The sequence below is a fragment of the Octodon degus genome, unplaced genomic scaffold (assembly GCF_000260255.1).
Source record: "Octodon degus isolate 3935 unplaced genomic scaffold, OctDeg1.0 scaffold00211, whole genome shotgun sequence".
Taxonomy (NCBI): Eukaryota; Metazoa; Chordata; class Mammalia; order Rodentia; family Octodontidae; genus Octodon; species Octodon degus.
In genome coordinates this window covers 3,462,618-3,482,469 of record NW_004524787.1, presented here as the reverse complement: position 1 = coordinate 3,482,469, position 19,852 = coordinate 3,462,618, and the positions used below count along the sequence as shown (strand labels likewise).

Sequence of the window (19,852 nt, the reverse complement as noted above, 5' to 3'; positions counted from 1 at the left end):
TTCTTTAAGTATCAGCATCATCCTTGTCTCTCCTCCAGCATCCACTAATATTCCCAATCATCTACTTCTTCACCACAGAACCTGCTCTTATTTACTCTGCAAGGACAGTGGGGACCACACCTTCCAGAATAGCTTACCTGAGCATGCCACGGTGTTCTTCATGCCAGACTTGAATCCGTTCCTCCCACTGATCCTTGTTGAGTTTGTGTTGCTCCAGGACTCTGGAAAGGCAACACATAGTGTTTAGTTTTAAGTGTAAAGACCATGTGCAGAATGGAAAGGAAGCCAACTCAGTTCTCTGAAGAAGCTGCTCAAAATGTGCAATCAGACTACAAGGTCATACATGAGGTAGACTAAAATCAGAGCAAAAGATATTAAATTAGACATAAGGAATTTCCTAAGTGATAGGAGAGCTATAATTTAGAGATGACTAAAAAAAACAGTGGGACCACCTTGCTGTGTTGCCATAATTAGAAAATTCAACAATATCCTGTAGTTTCTAAGTATAAGAGTGATTTCTAAGGAATATGTGCTAATATGAGGGACAAAAAGTGAGGATGGACCTCACAGAAATGAGTACATCCTTTCAGATTCACTTGAGACCAACAGTTTGTAAGAATATTGCTGAGGCGTGAGAGGACAGCTTTTGGCTACAGAACAGAACTAAGCCCAAATGTCTTTGAAAGAAATTATAGGTCCAAATTCTCATATCTACTAGATTATAAAAGAGGCTTGCTTTAAACATTGAACTTCTGATATTCTGACAATGCATAAAGCATCCCAGGGCACAATCAGTATCCCTAATTCCTTCTGTTGGATTGTATATATGCCACAGATCCACTGGCACCGAGGAATCACAGAGATTTCATTTTTTTTTCCTAATACAAAAGTCTACGGGGGCTTGGGGAAATGGCTCAGTAGAATAAGCGCTTCTCTGGTAAGCGCAAGGGCCTGTGTTCAATCCCCAGTTCCGCCTAAAAAAAAGTCTATGGAACAGATAATCAGATGCAACAGAAAAACCTAGCTTAAAAAAAAGAAATTAGGGTTTTTAGTATATCTCTGCCTCAAATGAGCTATGGGAGATGGGACAAATCATGGCAAGTACCTCTACATGTCCATTTCAAAATAAGGATAATGCCTGCCTTATTCATTTTTTGTGTTGTTGCAATGCTAAGACAAAAAATAATGTATATATGAGAGCTTTCAACTTTGAAGTTTACAAAAAAATGAAATCACTATATATATATAAAAAATTATCAATATTAAAAGACTGAGGTCTCTGGCTTTTGTACGCCTCTCTCCCCCCTATCAACTTCTGAAATAAATGGTCTAAATCAGTGAAAGGGATTGAGAAAAATAGAAGTAAGGAGAAATAAATCTACCTCTGCTTCTATGTAAGTATCTATCTCCAGGGTAATGAAGTTCTGTAATTGAGCAGAGAGAGTGGAAAAACAAAAGGCTTTTCATTTTGAGAGCCAGAGAAACAACCGGGCATGATGATACATGCAAACAGATCACTCTAAGCAGCATAACAAGGTCTTTAGGCAGACCCAAGGGAAGAGGAACAGACCCAGCAGGCCCTGTAGAACAGGTATTAGTCATCCTTGGGTTGCAGTTTCCTTTGGCAAAGGCAAAGGAGACTAGGGTGCCATCTTACCTTTGAGGCAGCAACTTGTCTCCAGCCAGGTAGCCAGACTTGTGCACCTCCTTGTTGAAGTCACCATACTTGGACTGGACAGCATAAGAAGCCAAGAGCACAGCAGTTTCAGGTGGGCAGTAAATGTCATCATTGAGAATACCTTCCTTCACTTGCAGAAAGAACAGGCGCTGGGTGATATCCTGGATTAATTCTTCAGATACATCTTCAGGGTAGAACTTGGCCCGGAATTTAAAGAGCAGAGGGCTTTCCTTTCGTACATCCTGTGCAGTTACCTAGGAGCAACAAGGGGTTAATAACCTCTAAAAAGCAGGATTTCATGTTTGGGGAGTGACAGTAGGTTGAGGAGAAGCCACTGAAAGGTCATTAGTTTGAGTAATCTTAAGAAGCTAGGTCGAAATCTTGCTGACAATTCTAAAAAGAGAAATTAATTTCATTGGAAATCCGTCTCAGTCCCATGTCCACAATCACTTCTTGTTGATACTGATGATCAAAAACTCTCAAGTAATAATAATATCTGACAATATTTCCACCAAATGGCCTCAAATTTTAACAGGAGAGGGAGGGAAGGAGGGAGAGAGGGAGAGAGCCAGAGAGGGAGGGAGGGAGGGAAGGAGGAAGAGACAGACAGACAGACACACAGACAGAGACAGAGAATGTATATAAGATAGCTAAGACAATTGTACTACTAATTTTTATTGGTTTATCGAAAGGAATAGTTAGCGCTTCCTTTTTTTGACCAATTCTGCATGCTTATATCTGGTAGTCTGAACAACTACTTTGAAGACAACAATATGCAATATAACAGGCATTTTTATACTATTATATTTCTATCATCTTATTTTCTGAAATTCTGTACTGTTTCTAATGGTTTATCATTTTTATTCTCTTTAAAATAAAAAATAATAGAAGTCTAAGGTTCTTTTTTCCCACAGCCCTTGATTTTGAAATTAAAAAAAAAAAATGATGCCAATCTACTCTCAAAAAACCACTAAGGACTTTAGTCAAAAAAAAAAAAAGTCAAAATTAAGGACAGAGATTCCAGTGAAAGAAAAAGGTATTCTCCTTCTTAGATGCTGCCAGTGTCAAGTCAAAGTGCAGACAGAGTAAGAGCTTTTCCTTACTTGAGTCCTTTGCCCTCATTGTAATCCAGGTGATCAACAGACCACCTAGTGATATGCGCTAGGTAATCCAGGTTTGCGAGCTAGCCCAGGCTATCCCATAAACAAGTTTTGATGGAGGAAGGTATTCAAATGACAGATGAGTAAACAGTTACCTTCTTATTGAGTTTCAGCCAAGTGGAGAAACCCTTGGTGTCCTGGTACTGCAGACCAAAGAACCAAACTTCTCTCAGGCCAATAGTTTTCACCACCTGAAAGAGAAAACAGAAAAACCATAATGGCTTGAATATCTACCCTGTGCCAGGCAGAAGACACAAATTGGAGCCAACCTTGCCTCTGCCCTTAAAAGGCTTACGATGCTCACATTAGAAAAGAAAAATACATTTAGACAGCAGTCAGCAACAAATGTCAGCATCTGTACTATTGTCACAAAGTACTATTGCTGAGGTAGGAAAATGGTCTATTACTTATTAGCAATTCACACACCAAGAACCTTAAATCAATTATCTTCATTTTCATAAAAGCACTATGATATATATCAATTACACTGATTTTATAGTTGATAAAATTTTAGAGAACTGAAATTATTTGTCTGAAGATCCAGTCTGTTTAATTCCAAAACCATTCAAGTCCCATGGACTTTCTACGTCTCCCTTCCCTCTTTGATAGCATGTAGCTGTCTACTCCCAGACAAGGTTAAAACTGAAGGCAGAGATTGCTGTGGTAACACTTACTTTTATTTTTCTGGGTTCCTCCCATGTATTGTCCTTTACCTTTTCTTGTGTTCACCCATTTATTATCAAGGGTGTTACAAAGGATACAAATGAACAATGAGATGGAAGGAACACAAAGGGTGAATTATGGGAAGAGTAAAGAGCTTCTAGGTCCTCCAGCATATCATCCTCTGGACCTCCACATGGGTTCATCTATCCAAAACTCCATCCTTTGTTTTGTTTTTTTTTTTCCGGAACCAGGGATTGAACTCAGGCCCATCTCCCTGGCCCATCCTTTGGGTTTTTAATGAAGGATCTATCATGTGGGCATAAATGACTGCATCACTGGCCATAATATCACCAACTCAGTCTCCAGGATGTTCTTTATATTTAGCAATTGGGAATAATGTCTGGAACTTAAAGATTGACTCCCATTTATATAATATTCCAAGGAAGTATTTTTGGATGTATATATCCCAAAGCTCTGTTTTCCCTAGGTTTTGCAATACTTATTTCCAGTCCTAGAAAGAGCCCAGTAATGATTGCCTCACACAGGTTGAAGATGAAAACAAGATATATACCTCATCATAGCAGGCTTGCCTAAGCAATGGTCAAGAAAGAGAAGCCTGTCAGGAAAAGACAGATGGACACTGTTCTCCAGTTGCCGTCATTAGCATGTTAATAATGGTCTGTCTGTCAGCTCAATTCTTATATGCCCACCACCAGAGATGGGGGCAGGAAAGATAAGCCACAGCCTAATGAGTTCAGCCTGACAATAAGCAAGTCTTCTTTATATTTTCTTTAGGTGGGGGTGGAAATAGGGGTTTAGAGTAAAGAAACTCAGACAGAGGTAGAAACAAGGAAGAAACTGCTATTACTTAGGTCACAAGAAAAATACTTCCACTTCCCATCTACCTCATGCTGACAGATAATTAGAAATATGTTTTAGAAAGATCAGTGTGGCAGAGGTGATGATCTTTCTAAAACATATTTCTAATTACTCAAGTATTCCCCTTTTATGTATCTTTCCAAGAGTTAAAGACATCATATTACAATGACACATCCATGCCTATATCTATAGCAGCACAATTCATAATAGCGAAATCTTGAAAGTGGCCTATAATGTCTATCAACAGATTAATAAAGAAAATGTTATATTTATAAATAAAGTAGTACTCTGCCATAAAAAATATAAAATTGAGTCATATGTAGGGAAATGGGTATACCTTGAGGCCATAATGTTAATTAAATCAGACACATAAACATTAATATCACATAGTTTTCTTACATGAGAAACCTAAAATATAAGACTAAAATAAAAGATAGTATTACACAATATGGAAATAGATCTTTTGCAAAAGAAAAGGGGACCCAGACATGATGGGAAGAAGGAGAGTGGGGAGGGGAAGGAGGTGAAAAGAAAATGAAGATATTAGGTACATGTACCAACTCCTCATGAAGAATCTAACTATTACATACTGCAAACATATACTAATAAAAAATTTAAAAAAGAAAAATGTTTACAAACATATTCAAATAACAGCTGCCTGGCAGTGAGACATATGAATTATGGCACTGTCATATTAAAATCTTTTTTTATCCTAAACCTAACACTAGGCCCAATTAACAGAGTTTAGTTCAATTTTCCATAGAGCTGCAAAAAGAGTAAGTGTACAGATGCAATTGGTAGGAAGAAGCAAGCTCTAGGGAACAACTTACTCCCGGAGAGAAACATTCATTGAACATCCTGAAGACAGAATGGACCTTGAGAACTAAGATATTAGGTCATGGGGAAGTGGAACAAAGTGGGAACAGAGATGATAGAAGAACAACTTGCCTTTGATTGCAGCAATGGGCCACTTGTACTTTTTTAAAAAAATTTATTTATTTATTTATTTGTGTGTGTGTGTGTGTGTGTGTGTGTGTGTGGCCAGCTCAGCCCACCAAGGGGCGGGGCTGGCTGGCATGTGGTGCTGGGGGATTGAACCATGGTCGCTGGGCTTTGCTAAGCTTGTTCTAAGTAGGTGCTTTAGACCACTGAGCCATCTCACCAGCCCCACTTGTACTTTTTTTTAAAAAAAAATTTTTTAGGGAAGGGTCTACAGGGTGTTCATGGTCTCACTACTAGATCAGACTCGTAGTGATCTGCCTGTTCACAGCCTCCCGAGAGCTGGGATTACAGGGGTGTGCCACCACGCCCAGTCTCAATTGCCCGGTCAGCAGCCTCAATTGCCTGGTGAGCACGCCCGGGGGTGGGGCCAGTATGGCAGGCCTGGGGATCAAGCCACTGTCCCTGTGCCTGCCTACAGGCACTTTAATCTGCTGTGCTATTTGGCCGGCCCTAAAGGGTTTTTTTTTTGGTCGTTGTTGTTGTTGTTGTTGTTGTTGTTTTGGGGGGGGGTTGGTCATACCAGGGATTGAACTCAGGACCTTGTGCTTGCCAGGCAAGCACTTATTCCACTGAGCTATCTCCCAGCTCCCAGTTGTACTTTCACATTAATTTATAAAGTAAGAACAGAAGAAGAGTTGATGTCTTCAAATACAAAGTCTACATATCCTAAGTATTTACTGAGACATAAACGTTTCCTGATTTCATGACTCCTTCATCTGAATTCCCAAAGCAATGTCCACTTACATACATATCAAGAACAACTGATATAAGAAAGGCTACTATGCAACAGGCACTTTACTTATTTCAGAATTAAATCATAAATGTCTAAGATTTTAGTATGATTACCATTTTACCAAGGAAAGTCTCAAGAGGCTAAATAAGCCGGCAAGAGTCACACAGCCAAATACCAAGATAAAGTTTGAACCAGAACTGACTCCAAATCCTATGTTGTATATACAACATGATTCAACCAATGCCCCAAGTTTCTCTCTCTCTCTCTCTCTCTCTCTCTCTCTCCCTCCCTCCCTCCCTCCCTCCCTCCCTCCCTCTCAGTGGGGAGAGCTGCATACACCTATCTATACATCCATAAACAACTCAAAGTTTCTAAAAGTAGAGATGGTATTTCATTAGCTCTAGGGATTCTCCTAGTGACATAGCAGACCTTCAGTCAATATTGAATGAGTCAATAAATTGGTGAATGAATGGAATGTCCAGAGATTTCACCTTTCTCCTAGGGCTCAAAGACCCTGAGGGACAAGCAATTAGAGATAAATTATAGCTAGAGCTGGAGCCAGGCAGCGGGTTCCTAATGAGAGCTCACTGTGGTAATACTACCCCCTAGTGGCACCTACGTAATCTAACATCAAGCCCTTTGAAGAAGCTCAGCCTTTATTCACTAAATGACAGAGTATCTGTGGCAAGATACTTGCTCTCTTCCCTGGCTGTGAGCACACTCACAAGGAGAAATAGGTAGATGGGAGGAAGAGTAAGCCCCACTTCCCTTTCCCACCAAGTCATGAGCCTTTTCCTACTATGGCTTCCCACTGTTGACAGCTGTCTATCACTGGTTCTGATGCCAAGAAGGATGATTCCTCTCCAGTCTGCTTCTTCTCTGATCAGCAGCCAGATGACTACTGATGTCCAGGGTGGTCCTATAGCTTTTTTTCCCCCAATTCCTTTCAAGGAGTACAGCCCCTTCCTCTCAGGTGCTGGCTCCACTAGGAGAGGGCCTCCTTGAATGATGGGTCTCAACTGCCTGGCAGAACAAACTTCCCCCTTTATGCCTCATCAAATTAGAGAGAAGGAAGAGCTCATACTCTTCAACTATCTATAAACACAGACAGACCTCTGTCCTAATCTGCCTTAGCTTCTAGAGGGACAAATGGTCAAATATTTGGTCAGCATCTAAGGGGCCTAAAGACAAAAAAGAAATCTTTTCTGAGTCTTCTCCAAGTTCAGAAAAGCCACATGCACCCCAAACAGTGCAGTTCAGTAGGGAATGGAGGAAGTACAGCTGCTACAACAAGTTGCTGTATTGGAAACTTTGTATCAGTATTTACTAACTACATGAACCGGGGCATATTCTGTCATCTCTCAGAGGCAGGGTCATTGTGAGGATTAAAACACCTGGCCATATGCATTACCTCATATACTTACCATCTTATGGGGTAAGTACACTTAAAATCTACCTTCACCAATTTTAAATATAATATACTGTCATTAACAATAGTCAGGATGTTGTACTATAGATCTCTCAAACTTATTACTCTTTTCTGACTGAAATTTTATATACTTGGATGTTCATCATATCCTAATCTGAACCCCAAAAGCCCTAGCCCCAATTAACTATCATTCTACTCTCATTTCTATGAGATCTACATTTTTCAGATTCCATATGAGATAATATGGTGTTTGTCTTTGTGTACCTGGATTATTTCACTCAACGGAATTTCCTCAAGGTTTATGCATATTGCTGCAAATCATACATATGGCTGAATATATATCTGACAAACTGATTTTTATTTCCTTTGGTCATAAACCCATTTAGCTTTATTTAGCCATTTTATAACATGTACATATTTCAGAACATTGCATTGTATATGATAAATACACACAATTTTTATTTGACATTTAAAATTAATTTGAAAAAATAAAGCACCCTAGCAAGGATACTCCATAATGGGCAGCCAATAAATGATGCTTCTCAAGACGACATTGCTCTTCTGGATGATAAACCATTAAATGTCTGGTCTCTTCTCCCTCCTTTCTTCAACCATTATGAACGACTCAGATCTCAAGGGCTTTGTTAGAGAAGCATCAAATTTCAAAATTGGCACACCAATTTGACTATAGCTCCCTACTATCTGGGCTTCTCTAAGAATTATACCCACAGTATACAAACCAAACCAACACTAATAAAGAATTACTAGGCCTCGTGGCTTTTCAAAGCTAATAAGCATCTTTGTTCAAAGATTTAACTATCTAGGCTCTAAATAAAGCCTACCTCACCTTCAGAAGCCATTCTCCTCCAATGCTAATGGAGAAAGCCTTCAATGTCGAGAACAGAGGATGGGATCATTTGGTTCGGGAGGAACATGGGATGTAATCAAGGCTTTGGGAAAAAGTCTAAATAGAGGCCAAAAGATGGCCAGCCTCTCAGCTGGACCATAAAATCCACTCTAATATTCTCCTCTCTGTTGTCTCTGCACAGAATGATACTGCTGTTTGAAACAAAGGACTCAACAGTCTGTGTAATACAAGGAAACCTCCCTTTTGTCAGACAGTAGACTAGCCCAGAAGAGACGTCCCCCAGTATAGTTAGAAACAATGAAACTGAGGAAGTCTCTTCCTGTACTCATTTAACTTTAAACAGCATCCTAGGCCCATTCTTCCTCCAATTGTCCTAAGAGATAGAAAATCATATAACGATAACTCAGGAGATCTCTTTTTTTAATAGTAATTTTATTGAGAAACAAACAACAATGACACAGTTTCAAAACTGATTAGTAAGACAGCTTCAATAATTAATACATTGCATATTGCATATTGTTAGTGGTTATTCATAGTACAAGATTCAGACATGATATCCTGTCCACAAACACTATTAGTACAAATATTTGTATTCATTGAAGAGAAAGTAGCTGTACATCTATTGTATTTTGAATATACAGATACAAAATGGTACTTCATTTGTATCCCCCTTTTTTTGCTTAGTTTTGTCATATATGGGTATTCCACTGTCATTTAAATATTGTAGGTGTGTGAATTCAGCAAAATATTCCAGTATAGTCAAGTAGTCCATAATAGTAGTGGCTTATCTGTAGGACTGGCAATGTCAGAAGTTGTTGACTTGAGCCTTTTACAGCTCAGCATATTAATATGGCTTTACTTTTTATACTTTGTTTTTATACTTTTCTGCTAGATGGTTAAGACCAACACAAAGCAAGACCTATATGACAAGAAATGTAAGTTTTGTATCTGACAAGGTCAGTGAAATCCCCTCCGGACTTATCCTGAAACCCTGTATAGAAGTTTGTAGATCCTTTGTCAGTGTCAGCCATGTGGATGAGTCACGGCCATTGCTTGACCAATGTGCTCTCTGTGAAAGCCTGAGAGAATGTTTTCTCTCCATGTGACTCTCCTTAGGTGCACTCTACATCATCAATCAACTCAGGAGATCTCTGATGACAGTGCAAGTGCATTGGATCTCTAGTGGTACCTTCACCATACTCAAATCTTATTAAGGGCTCATAAATATGTACTACATGTCATGTACCAATCAAGATTGGAGTGAATTCTAGGACAAGCATGCGTGTTTAGAGCCCCTGAGATAACACCCTGCCAAACATAACTTCTACCCTGCCAGCGGAAGAACCTGGGTTGAGCTGCACAGCCTTTAAATTCCAATTTATCTTTCAGAACTTATTAACTCTTTCATATTCTTATATTAGGGACACAATACAATATTTACACATGTGGCTCAATTTATTTCACTTTTGAATATGGTCTCTAGTTGTATCCATTTACTGATAAATGTCTCAAGATTTTTATAGTTGAGTAATACTTCAATGTATAAAAATACTACATCTTTGCAGGGGAAAGGAACTCTTCAAAGGGAAGAAACAACTGGGATGAGGGGAAGGAGAAAAGAAAGACAGAAGGCGGGGCAAAAAGCTGGTATGCATTCACACAGGATAGCTTGGACAATTGTACTGCTGATTTCTGCTGGTCTACTGAAAGGAGAAGTTAATGCTTAAATTTTTTTCTCTCTCCTTTTTAATTTTTTTATAATTTTATGACCAATCTTACAGGCTTCTTCCTGGTAATCTGAACACCTAACCTGAAGATGACAACATATAACAACCATTGTTGAATTCCTATCATCTTGTTTGGTGAAAATCTGTATCATTTCTCGTATTGTTTTTACTATTTTTTTGTCTTTTAAAAAATAAAATGAAATAAAAATAAATTCCTAGAGCTTCATTTATCAGGGGCTGCAGTGTGCTGTGATCTGGTATGCAGTGCTTTTGCTATCCTGTCACTGGCAACACTTTTCTGTTTGTGCCATATCTTTCGTCAATACAGACTTGCTGTGATCACTTCCTGTGATCTTCAGTAAATGTAACTGTTTTCTTACTTGCCATTTGGATTGTATACTTGCAATTCTTTGTCATACAAAAGAGCCTGAAATTTATCTTCTAAATTCATCATGCAGTAATGCCGGTCAGCTGCTTTCTCTTCCATCCCCTGCATATACCAACAGGTCATCATACAAATATGAGGAATTTCTCTTCTTTTTACAGAAACCCAAATAGTGGAAATAGAACTGGTAGAAAACAATATAGAGAATATACAAATGCCAGAAATAAATTTTTGAGGGATAACAAGATTTGACAGATAATTAGACACTACAGACAGGAAAATTAAGGCCTAAAGAGGGGAAAGGTTTGAGTAAAGAATTATAGGAAGTTAGTGACACAGGCAGTTCTAGAACACAAGATTTATCTCTATCCATTGTCCTTTTGTTTTTTTATTTGGTACAGGGTCTCGCTCCACAGCCCAGACTCATAGTGATCCCTTCCCAGGGCACAGTACAGGGCTGGCACAGCATGAGGTACCGGGGATTGAACCTGGGTCCTTGCACTTGCCAGGAAGGTGCTTAGAATGGTGAGCTATCTCTCCAGCCCTATCTCATGTCCTTTTGACATCTAGTGTCCCTTTAAAGGCCCTTCAATATAAAATCTGCATGCAAATAAAACTATAAAAATATTAATATAATCAGAACACAGAAATTTCAGACTAGTTATGCAATCATTTGCAAGCTAGGTATCAGTACATTGCTTTAATTTCAGTAAATATGTATATTTAAAAATTCCTCAGACTAGCATAGTGGTACACACTTGTAATCGAAGCCCTCTGGTTGGCTGAGGCAGGAGGATCACAAGTTCAAGCTCAGCTTTACCAACTTTGTATCTTAGTCACACCCTGTCTCAAAAAATTTTTAAGTTTCCTCATGCTAATTTTCACAAATGATATAAGTGATTACTTAGCACCATTTAAAACAAAAACATAAAATAAAATGACAGAGAAGCAAGTTCTAGTAAAATACAATGTTATATATTCTGAAGCCCATCGAGCCTATTCCCAGCTCCCAGCTCAATCATCACCATTCTCTGCTCTATTTGCATTTTTTTGTATGTTTCTCATCTATAATGTCTCTTTTTAGATTTTTTTCACCCCTATATGCCACTATAACTAATTTTTGGATAGTGAAACAAATATAAATAATACTGTATATTTTTTCATAAATTCACAAAAAGCCTTTGAGGTAGGTATTTAATTTTTCTTTTTCTTTGTTTTTCTTTTTATTTTTTATTTATTTATTTTTTTTTTTTTTTGGCAGAACGGGGATTGAACTCAGGCCCTTGCGCTTGCCAGGGAAGCGCTTATTCCACTGAACCATCTTCCCGGCCCCTTCTTTGTTTTTAAACATGAAGATACCATTCCAGTGAGGTTTAAGAACTTTCCCTCCAGGGTCTAATGAAGATATTGTTTTCCAAGTGGTAAAGTGGGGTCAGTACTAGTTCTTCCATTCAGAGGGTTTTGTCATAGTACCCACATACAGTAACTCTCAGAAAAGCAAGTTGACTCTCTTCTATAGTAGCCACACAACAATTTTCCCACTTCAAATAATAATAGTGACTGAGATCCAAGCTATTTTTATATTGTAGACAGTTTTCCTTCCTCCTACATAAAGACCTGAATGAAAAACAATTCCCTTTCCGATCTCCATCTTCTCTCGTCTTTCCTCTCACCCAATGGAATATTCACAGGAACAGTTAGTTCACTGACTCCAACCTACTTCTTTCTTCCTCCCATTCCCTGCCCATGGAGAAGCTCTCATACAACAGAACAGGCACAAGGAAGCAAGAAGACCTTGACAATCCAACAAGATGCTATGTATCCTCAACTAATTTTTTTTGAGAAAGGGTCTCTTCTCTGCAGTTCAGGATGGCCTTGAGCTACTACATAGCCCAGGCTGGTCTTGAACTCACAACAGTCCCCCTGCCTCAGCCTCCCAATTGCTGGGATTATAAGCATGCACCACTACAATTAACTCCCAAAACTTTGAACGATTAATCAAACCTCCACTCAACCAGAGGCTGACTTAGATGTGGAATAACGGCCCATGTGATGAAGTCTCAGCCTCTGAAAAATGGGAGCCCTATATTTGCTCCTGGAACTTTGGCCACAGATCAAACATTCCCTTAGGCCCTCGGGAGTCTTTGAATGACAAAAGATCCTGTAGCCTTCACCTGCTTATTTTATTATTATTAGCACATCCCTTCTGAAAATGACAATGAATAGTGAAGAAATACCTCTCCAGTTAGAGATGGAAATGACCATTCTATCTATAGGAAGTAAGCAATTATCCCTATGGCATGCCTGCAGGAGATAAAGTACTCTCCTACTATATTCATCACCCCAGTGTTCTCCTAAGTCCGGACATTCTTTTATAAGAAATGTGTATAGTTTCCTTCTACTGTGAAGCAGAAAGAAAAATAAAGAGGGAGAGAGAAGGGAAAGAGACAGACAGAGAGAGGAAAGAATGAAGGAAGGAATGAATGAGGGAACAAAGGAAGAAAGGAAGATAGGAGGGAGGAAGGGGGAGGGCAGGGCAGGTGAAGAAAGGAAAGGGGAGACAGAAAAGTGACAGAAGCTTTATAGTACACAAGGAAGAATCTCAGTCATGGACCAGCTGAGTGTAATTTGGTCATTTTACTTCAGAATTTCATGTAAGTGATCTTTTCTCCATTTTATCATGAAAGTCAGAAATTAAATGACCAAATAGAAGAGACCACTTATATCTTTTAGGGTGGAAAGGAAGGCTCTGTGTGCTCATGCCTTCAGAGCATGTGGTATGCAATTGTTTTGGCTTATGTCTAAATTCCCTACCCATAAAGCCTCAAGCGGTCTCAGGTAAGGCTTTTCAGAGGTGGATGGACTCAGGTTGTGTGCTGCTGAGATCAAGAATGTGATGCTCAAATGTATTCATGGTGCTATGCTACAATTAAAGCTGCCTTACCCAAGGGGTGAGTGCTATGTACCTTAAGGGTGGGCATCATGGATATGGTGTTAAGCGCCAGGGTCCAGGGAGATAGCTTGATGGTCTAAGCACCTGCCTGGCAAGTGCAAAGACCTGGGTTTCCCAGTACTGCATGCCGTGTGGCCCCATGCCATGGTAGCCACTGAAACTGGGCATGGTGGTGCATGCCTATAATCCCAGCATTGGGGAGGCTGTGACAGGATGATCACTACTAGTCTGAGCTATATAGCAAAACCCTGTACCAAACAAACAAACAAATAAATAAATCTTTTGTTAAAAATAAGATATAAGGGACAGAAAGAAGGTTGCACTGCTTGTTGCTTATTGCTTTGCTTTCTGCTTGCTACTTTGCTGCCTTTTGCTTGCTATGAACTGCTTCTCCTCTGTGATGCCCCTCTGCCATGCCATCTTGCCTAGGGGTCAACCAACTATGGGCTGAGACTATAAACTATGAGTCAAATAAACCTTTCTTCTTTTAATTTTGGGTGCTTAGTATATTATCTCAGCTACAAGAAAAATATGGGCTGGGGAGATAGCTCAGTAGAATAAGCACTTGCCTGGCAAGCACAAGAGCCTGAGTTCAATCCCCAGTTCTGCCAAAAAGAAAAAAGAAAAATATAATTAAGATAGCAAACTTATTCCTTTTCTTCTTCTTTGTTCAGAACCAATTATAGGATTAACTAAAGCCACAAGGGCGCAGGCTACCAAATTTAAACTTTGTCTTCTTTTTTATTCTTCAGGCCAAAGTCAGCTTTTGTTTTGAACTATCTTGCTGAATAAAATAGGAAAAGAGATTTTCTGACAAGAAGTAATAGGTGAGGATTGTTGGCATCGTGGTAGGAGCTACTGAGCAGGGGAGGTGGTTAAGGACAGGTCCCTCCCTTACCTGATCAAACAGCTGTTTGCCGGTGGTATTGGGCTGGATAGCAAACTCCAGCTCTGCATCCATGGTGGTTACCCGCACATTGATCTAGGATGAGACCAAAGAAGACAGGTTAGTCATCTAACTCTGAGCTGGGCAGAGGCTGGGACCAGTGTTCAACTACTGAGGAATGAAGTAGGATACAAAGAATGTGAGCAGCTTATATCTTAGGGGAATGAAAGCAGGGAGTACTAACACAAACAAGGCATAACCCAGTCCTTGCTCTCGATCAAAAGCCACAGCCATAGAGCAATGCTTACCAAGGGGCAAACAAGAATTCAAATCAGCCCACTAACCAAAAGTAAGAAAATATTAACTATACATCCACATAGTCTTCCCCACTTACACCAGCCAATTTCAGCCATACCATACTTTTCTTTTCTCTTAAGTACATCTTGTATTATCTATAGTACTGGTAGAAAACTGCAGGGACAAGTTAGGAGAAGGGTAAAGAATACTATACATGGTTCTAAGCCTAGTTCTATAATTGGCTCAATTACAGTCTTAGGTGACCCATACTTCCTTCCTGTGTCTTAGTTGATCTCATTTGTAAAAGGACAGAAATGAAGTGGGACAGATGGTTAAACTCAGTAATGTCCAAGTGTGGAGGACTACCTGAGCAGCTCTCCTTGAAAGAAGAGCAATTGTCTGCATTTTGACTGAGCTTGACCCTATTTCCTTGTATTGATAAGTACAGAGCTGGCTAGGACTTCTCTTTATCCTTTCAATTGGCCTTAAGCAATGTATATTGATCTAGCTGAGGTGCTGGTGATAGTCTTTGAAGGTGGCATGTGTGTTTCCCTGGTAACCTATACCTGCTGCTCTTTACTGTGAGCCAGGTTGAGACAGAGTGAAGAGCCAATGCTCCATGCTACCATCTGGGATCAAGCCTTGAGATAGACAGAAACTATGACTTCCTGGGGCTTGAAAGATTATATCAGAGCTGAAGCACCAGACACCCCTGAAACATTAGATACTATCTCAATAGCAAAAAGCAGATTACTTTCTCTGCATATCCTCTCTGCATATAGCAGAGGTAAATGTAGGCAACCTGCCTAGCTCAGCTCACAGTACTCACCTACTTCCCATAATCCTCAGGCATTCCTCCTGAAGCCACTCCTGCACTGAATAAAACCCATGTGTGGCCCTGGGTCAGCCTCTTTCTTCCCGAAAGCCATCTTCTTGACTGGATTTAGGACTCTTTGGCTCCCCAATAATTATAAATATGCTTTACTGTCTTTACTTTCACCGTGGGTTGCACTGAGAGTGGTAGATTAGAATTAACTTGATGGGATTCCAACAACATATCTTTGGGATTACAAACATTGACTTCTTAGACTGAGAGGAGAACCTGAAGGACTCCTACAGTGGGGACTCCTACATCTAAGTACCATTTTGGGGCTGATGACCATGGTTTTACATACTGCCTTGCATTAACACTTACTATTATTTCTGTTTCATTGGTTTTCCTCAGCACAAGAGAGGAAGGAACCTTAGAAGAGATGGGTTTGGGCAACACAGAGGTGTTATTTTGATAATAAGTCAACAGAGAAACAAAGGGACAAGGGGAGATCTAGGCCAAAATAACATGTAGCCACACACATGATTTCACAGGCACTAGAAAATATAGTCACCAACTTCACAAATAGATTGCCTCATCTTAATGATAGCTTAAACTTTATTATTAGAGACTTGTTTCTTTGACTAAAAATTTGGTAGTGACAGCAGTAGTAGCGACAATAACAAGCAGCAGCTTTCCTGTATCCAGACTTATTACTCACTAGACACTTCATATGCAATATTTCATCTAATATTATCCATCACCTTGTGAAGGAGAAAGTATTTTCTAGGATGATAACACTACTGAGGGACCTGTCAAAGATATGACTCTCCAGGCAGTCAATAAGACATTATTCAGTTCAGTCTTTGTGTTTCTGGGTCATTCCTCAGCACAAGGATTAGGCAGCAGAGAAGAGGGGCCAGGTAGCCATTCTATCAGCTACACAATTATTACAAAGACTAAGCCCAGCCCAGAGAATGACTCTGCAAATAAATCTCACCAGGGATTCAGGGAGGAAATCTATTTCAGGATTGACAAAGGAACAGGAAATAAGGCAAGTACCCTGTGGGAATAAGGCAAGTTAACCACCCTAACTTAGTGCTACTCTAGTTTTCATGCCAATCCAGTGACTGTTACAGAAAGGTCTCTTGTAAATTAAGGGGAATAGAGCCCAGGGGCTGGAATTTGGTGGCTATCATTACATATCCAATTTCAAATTATCCTTGAGCTGGGTCAGGGGTGACTACAAAACATCAATGACTGAGGGGACAGGAGAGAATACAATAGAGACGGAGGATTTTCTAGCACATTGGACATCATTCTCATCTCAAGGTTTATGTCTAACTTTGAATTAGCTCCCGAGCGCTGAGGTTCAATGAGTACTCACAAAATGTTGGCTCTACACCCAGCAGAAAAGTATAAAAAATGTGGTATAAAAAGTAAAAAGTAAAGCCATATTAATATGCTGAGCTGTAAAAGGCTCAAGTCAACAACTTCTAACATTACCAGTCCTACGGATAACCCACTACTATTATGGACTATTGGACTATATTGGATTATTTTGATGAATTCACGCACCTACAATATTTAAATAGAAATGGAATATCCATCTCTGGTCAAATATATATATATATATACTATATAAAGTAGTTAGGATAGATATACAGCTACTTTTGCTTAATTCAATGAGATTTGTACTAATAATGTTTGGACAGGATATCATGTATGCGTCTTGTACTGTGAATAACTACTATGAAGACAACAATATGCAATGTATTAATTATTGTAACTGTCCTACTAACCTGTTTTGAAACTTTCTCATTGCTATTGTTTCTCAATAAAATAAAAATATAGCTATCAAATAAGTATAAGAAATAGATACAGAATCATTTACACCTAAAGAGGTAAAGACATTTCTCATCTCAGCCCCTTTATGCATAGACCTTCCTTGGTAGTCTAATGAAGCCATGGACCCCTTCTCAGAATATTTGTAAATGCATAACATAAGGAAGTACAAAGAGAGAGTGACATTGAAATAAGACACTAAAATTTAATAATATGTGTTCATATTATATTAAGTAATTACCTATCACTGGATCTTACTTATTATTACTTCTGTAACTTCAAAGTTGAATTGGATGCAAAATTCTTTGAGAAATCTACAATAACTGTGTTATGACATAAAATAGTTTAGATTTCCATTGGTGATAAAGTTACAGGCACTGCCACTACTGTTGCATTTAATTTTTTGGCCTGCATTCATACCTGAAAAAGAACCTGCATTAGAAGCTAGTGAAAACAAACTGAGTTGACCTTCGGTATCCATGTGGGATTGGTTCCAGAAACCCTGTGTACAACAGTACCAAACTCTACTGATGGTCAAATCTCTGAGATAAAATGGTATAGTATTTAAATATAATCTATACATGCTCTTCTGTGCACTTTAAATTACCTCTAGATGAGTTATAATTCCTAATAACATTATGTAAGTAGCTGCTATACTATATTACTAGGGGAATGATGACAAGAAAAAGTGTACATTTTCAGTGTGGATGCAATTTTTCCAAATTACATTTGACCCACAGTTGGTTAAATCCACATATGCAGAACCCACATATACAGAAAGCCAACTGCATATAATTTTCCATCCAAGTTCATAGATTCTTCCTATTTTAAATTCTATGCACAGCACTCATAGAGGTCCACCAGTTTCATGTTAAAAAGCCTTCTATAAATTTATTTCAACTCACTCAGTATTAATAGAATACAGTGTTTAAGAAACAATACATGGAGTAAAGCCGTAGTTCCATTCTCTGACCACAAAGTACTCACCAAATAACTAGAACTATAATGTACAAGGAGACCTTGAGAAATGCTATAATAGAAGAGCAGAGAAACTTGTTGAAATTAGGAATTACAGTTATAAGTAGTATTTGCACTGCTCCCTAATGGCAAGGTAGATTTTGAAAAAGGAAAACTGTGAAAGTCATGGGAAGAATACTCAGATGTTCTAGGTGGAGAAAAACAATGCATGTGATGGCCTAGCTCCTAAGAGGGAGGAGGAAGACAGACAGTTTAAAAATATAGGAACCTACTACTCCCAAGGGAACAATGCCTTCAGGGTGAAGGGGAAACACTTTGAGAAGCAAGTAGAGGGTGTTGAAGGCTGTCCTGAAACGCTGGCTCTAACTCCTTAAGGCAGGGTCAGCATAGGGGCTCTGAGCAGGACAGTAGAAGAACTGCGCTCTCTGGGAAAAAAAATTACTGGAGAAGAAAGAGTGTAACTGAAGGAAAACATTCCACAACCTAGGAGATATCTTTAATTCATACTATTAGAAAGAATTTAAGGAAGTAATCTAGCAGCATTTCTTTTTTTTCCGTAATTTTATTGATAAACAAATTGCAAAGAGACAGTTTCAAACCAAATTGGTAGGACAGTTTCAATAATTAACACATTGCATACATTCTTCCTAGTGCTTAATTGCTGTACAAGATGTGGACTTGATATCCTATTTACAAACACCATCAGAACAAATCCCTCTATTCATTAAGAGAATGTAACTATATATCCTAACCACTTTGAATACACAGATACAAAATGGGCACACATCTGTATACCCTTTTTTTGTTAAGTTCCGTTATTTGAATAATATAGGTATGTAAACGCAGCAAAATATCCTAAAAGAGTCCAGTAGCCCATAATAGTATTGGGTCTTCTATTTGACTGGCAATGTCAGAAATTGTTGACCAGAGTCCCCTACAGCTCAACATAACAGCATGGCATTACTTCTTATATTTCGGTTTTATACATTTCTGCTGGATGGTTAAGACCAAGGTAAAACGGGACCTATGCAACAAGAGTTGTAGCTTTTGGGTCTGAGAAGGTCAGTGAAATTCCCTCAGGATTTATCCTGAGATCCTGTAACTCAGATTGTAGAACCTTTGTCAGTGTCAGCCATGTGGATGAGTCACGGCCATTACTTGGCCAATGTGCACTCTGTGAAAGTCTGAGAGAATGTTTTCTCTCCATGTGACTCTCCTTAGGCACACTCTACATCATCGATCACTTCTCTTTGGCCCCATAATCTACTTGATCAGAAAATTTGGGACACTACTGAGTTACATGATGTTACAATACAAGATCTCATATGTCCTGAGTCTTAATTGACCTTAGAAGGCTAGGACCAAAATGTTGGCTTTCCTTACAGCCCTCCTTTTTCTCTAATTTTCGTCTGCAAACTTAGGTTGTTGACCATCCAGAAGACAAGCTTATTGTTGTTACCATACAACTTAGGCTGTGAAGCTTAACCTCACTATCTGTCTGCATATCAAACATCTTAGGCATAATATGGAACAGGTATTTTTCATCAAGTATTAATAT

At 39.0% G+C, this 19,852-nt stretch overlaps 1 protein-coding gene across 1 annotated transcript in view; it reads right to left on the bottom strand.

Annotated features, from left to right (window-relative positions):
- The window catches only part of Msn (moesin), a 79,661-nt gene that overhangs the window by 13,568 nt on the left and 46,241 nt on the right, over positions 1-19,852 (bottom strand). Inside the window, exons 2-5 of the mRNA XM_004644813.2 lie at positions 14,376-14,459; positions 2,934-3,029; positions 1,658-1,932; positions 138-221 (exon numbers count right to left, since the gene is read on the bottom strand). Of these exons, the coding sequence (XP_004644870.1) occupies positions 138-221; positions 1,658-1,932; positions 2,934-3,029; positions 14,376-14,459 (539 nt within the window). The remainder of the gene's footprint in view (positions 1-137; positions 222-1,657; positions 1,933-2,933; positions 3,030-14,375; positions 14,460-19,852) is intronic.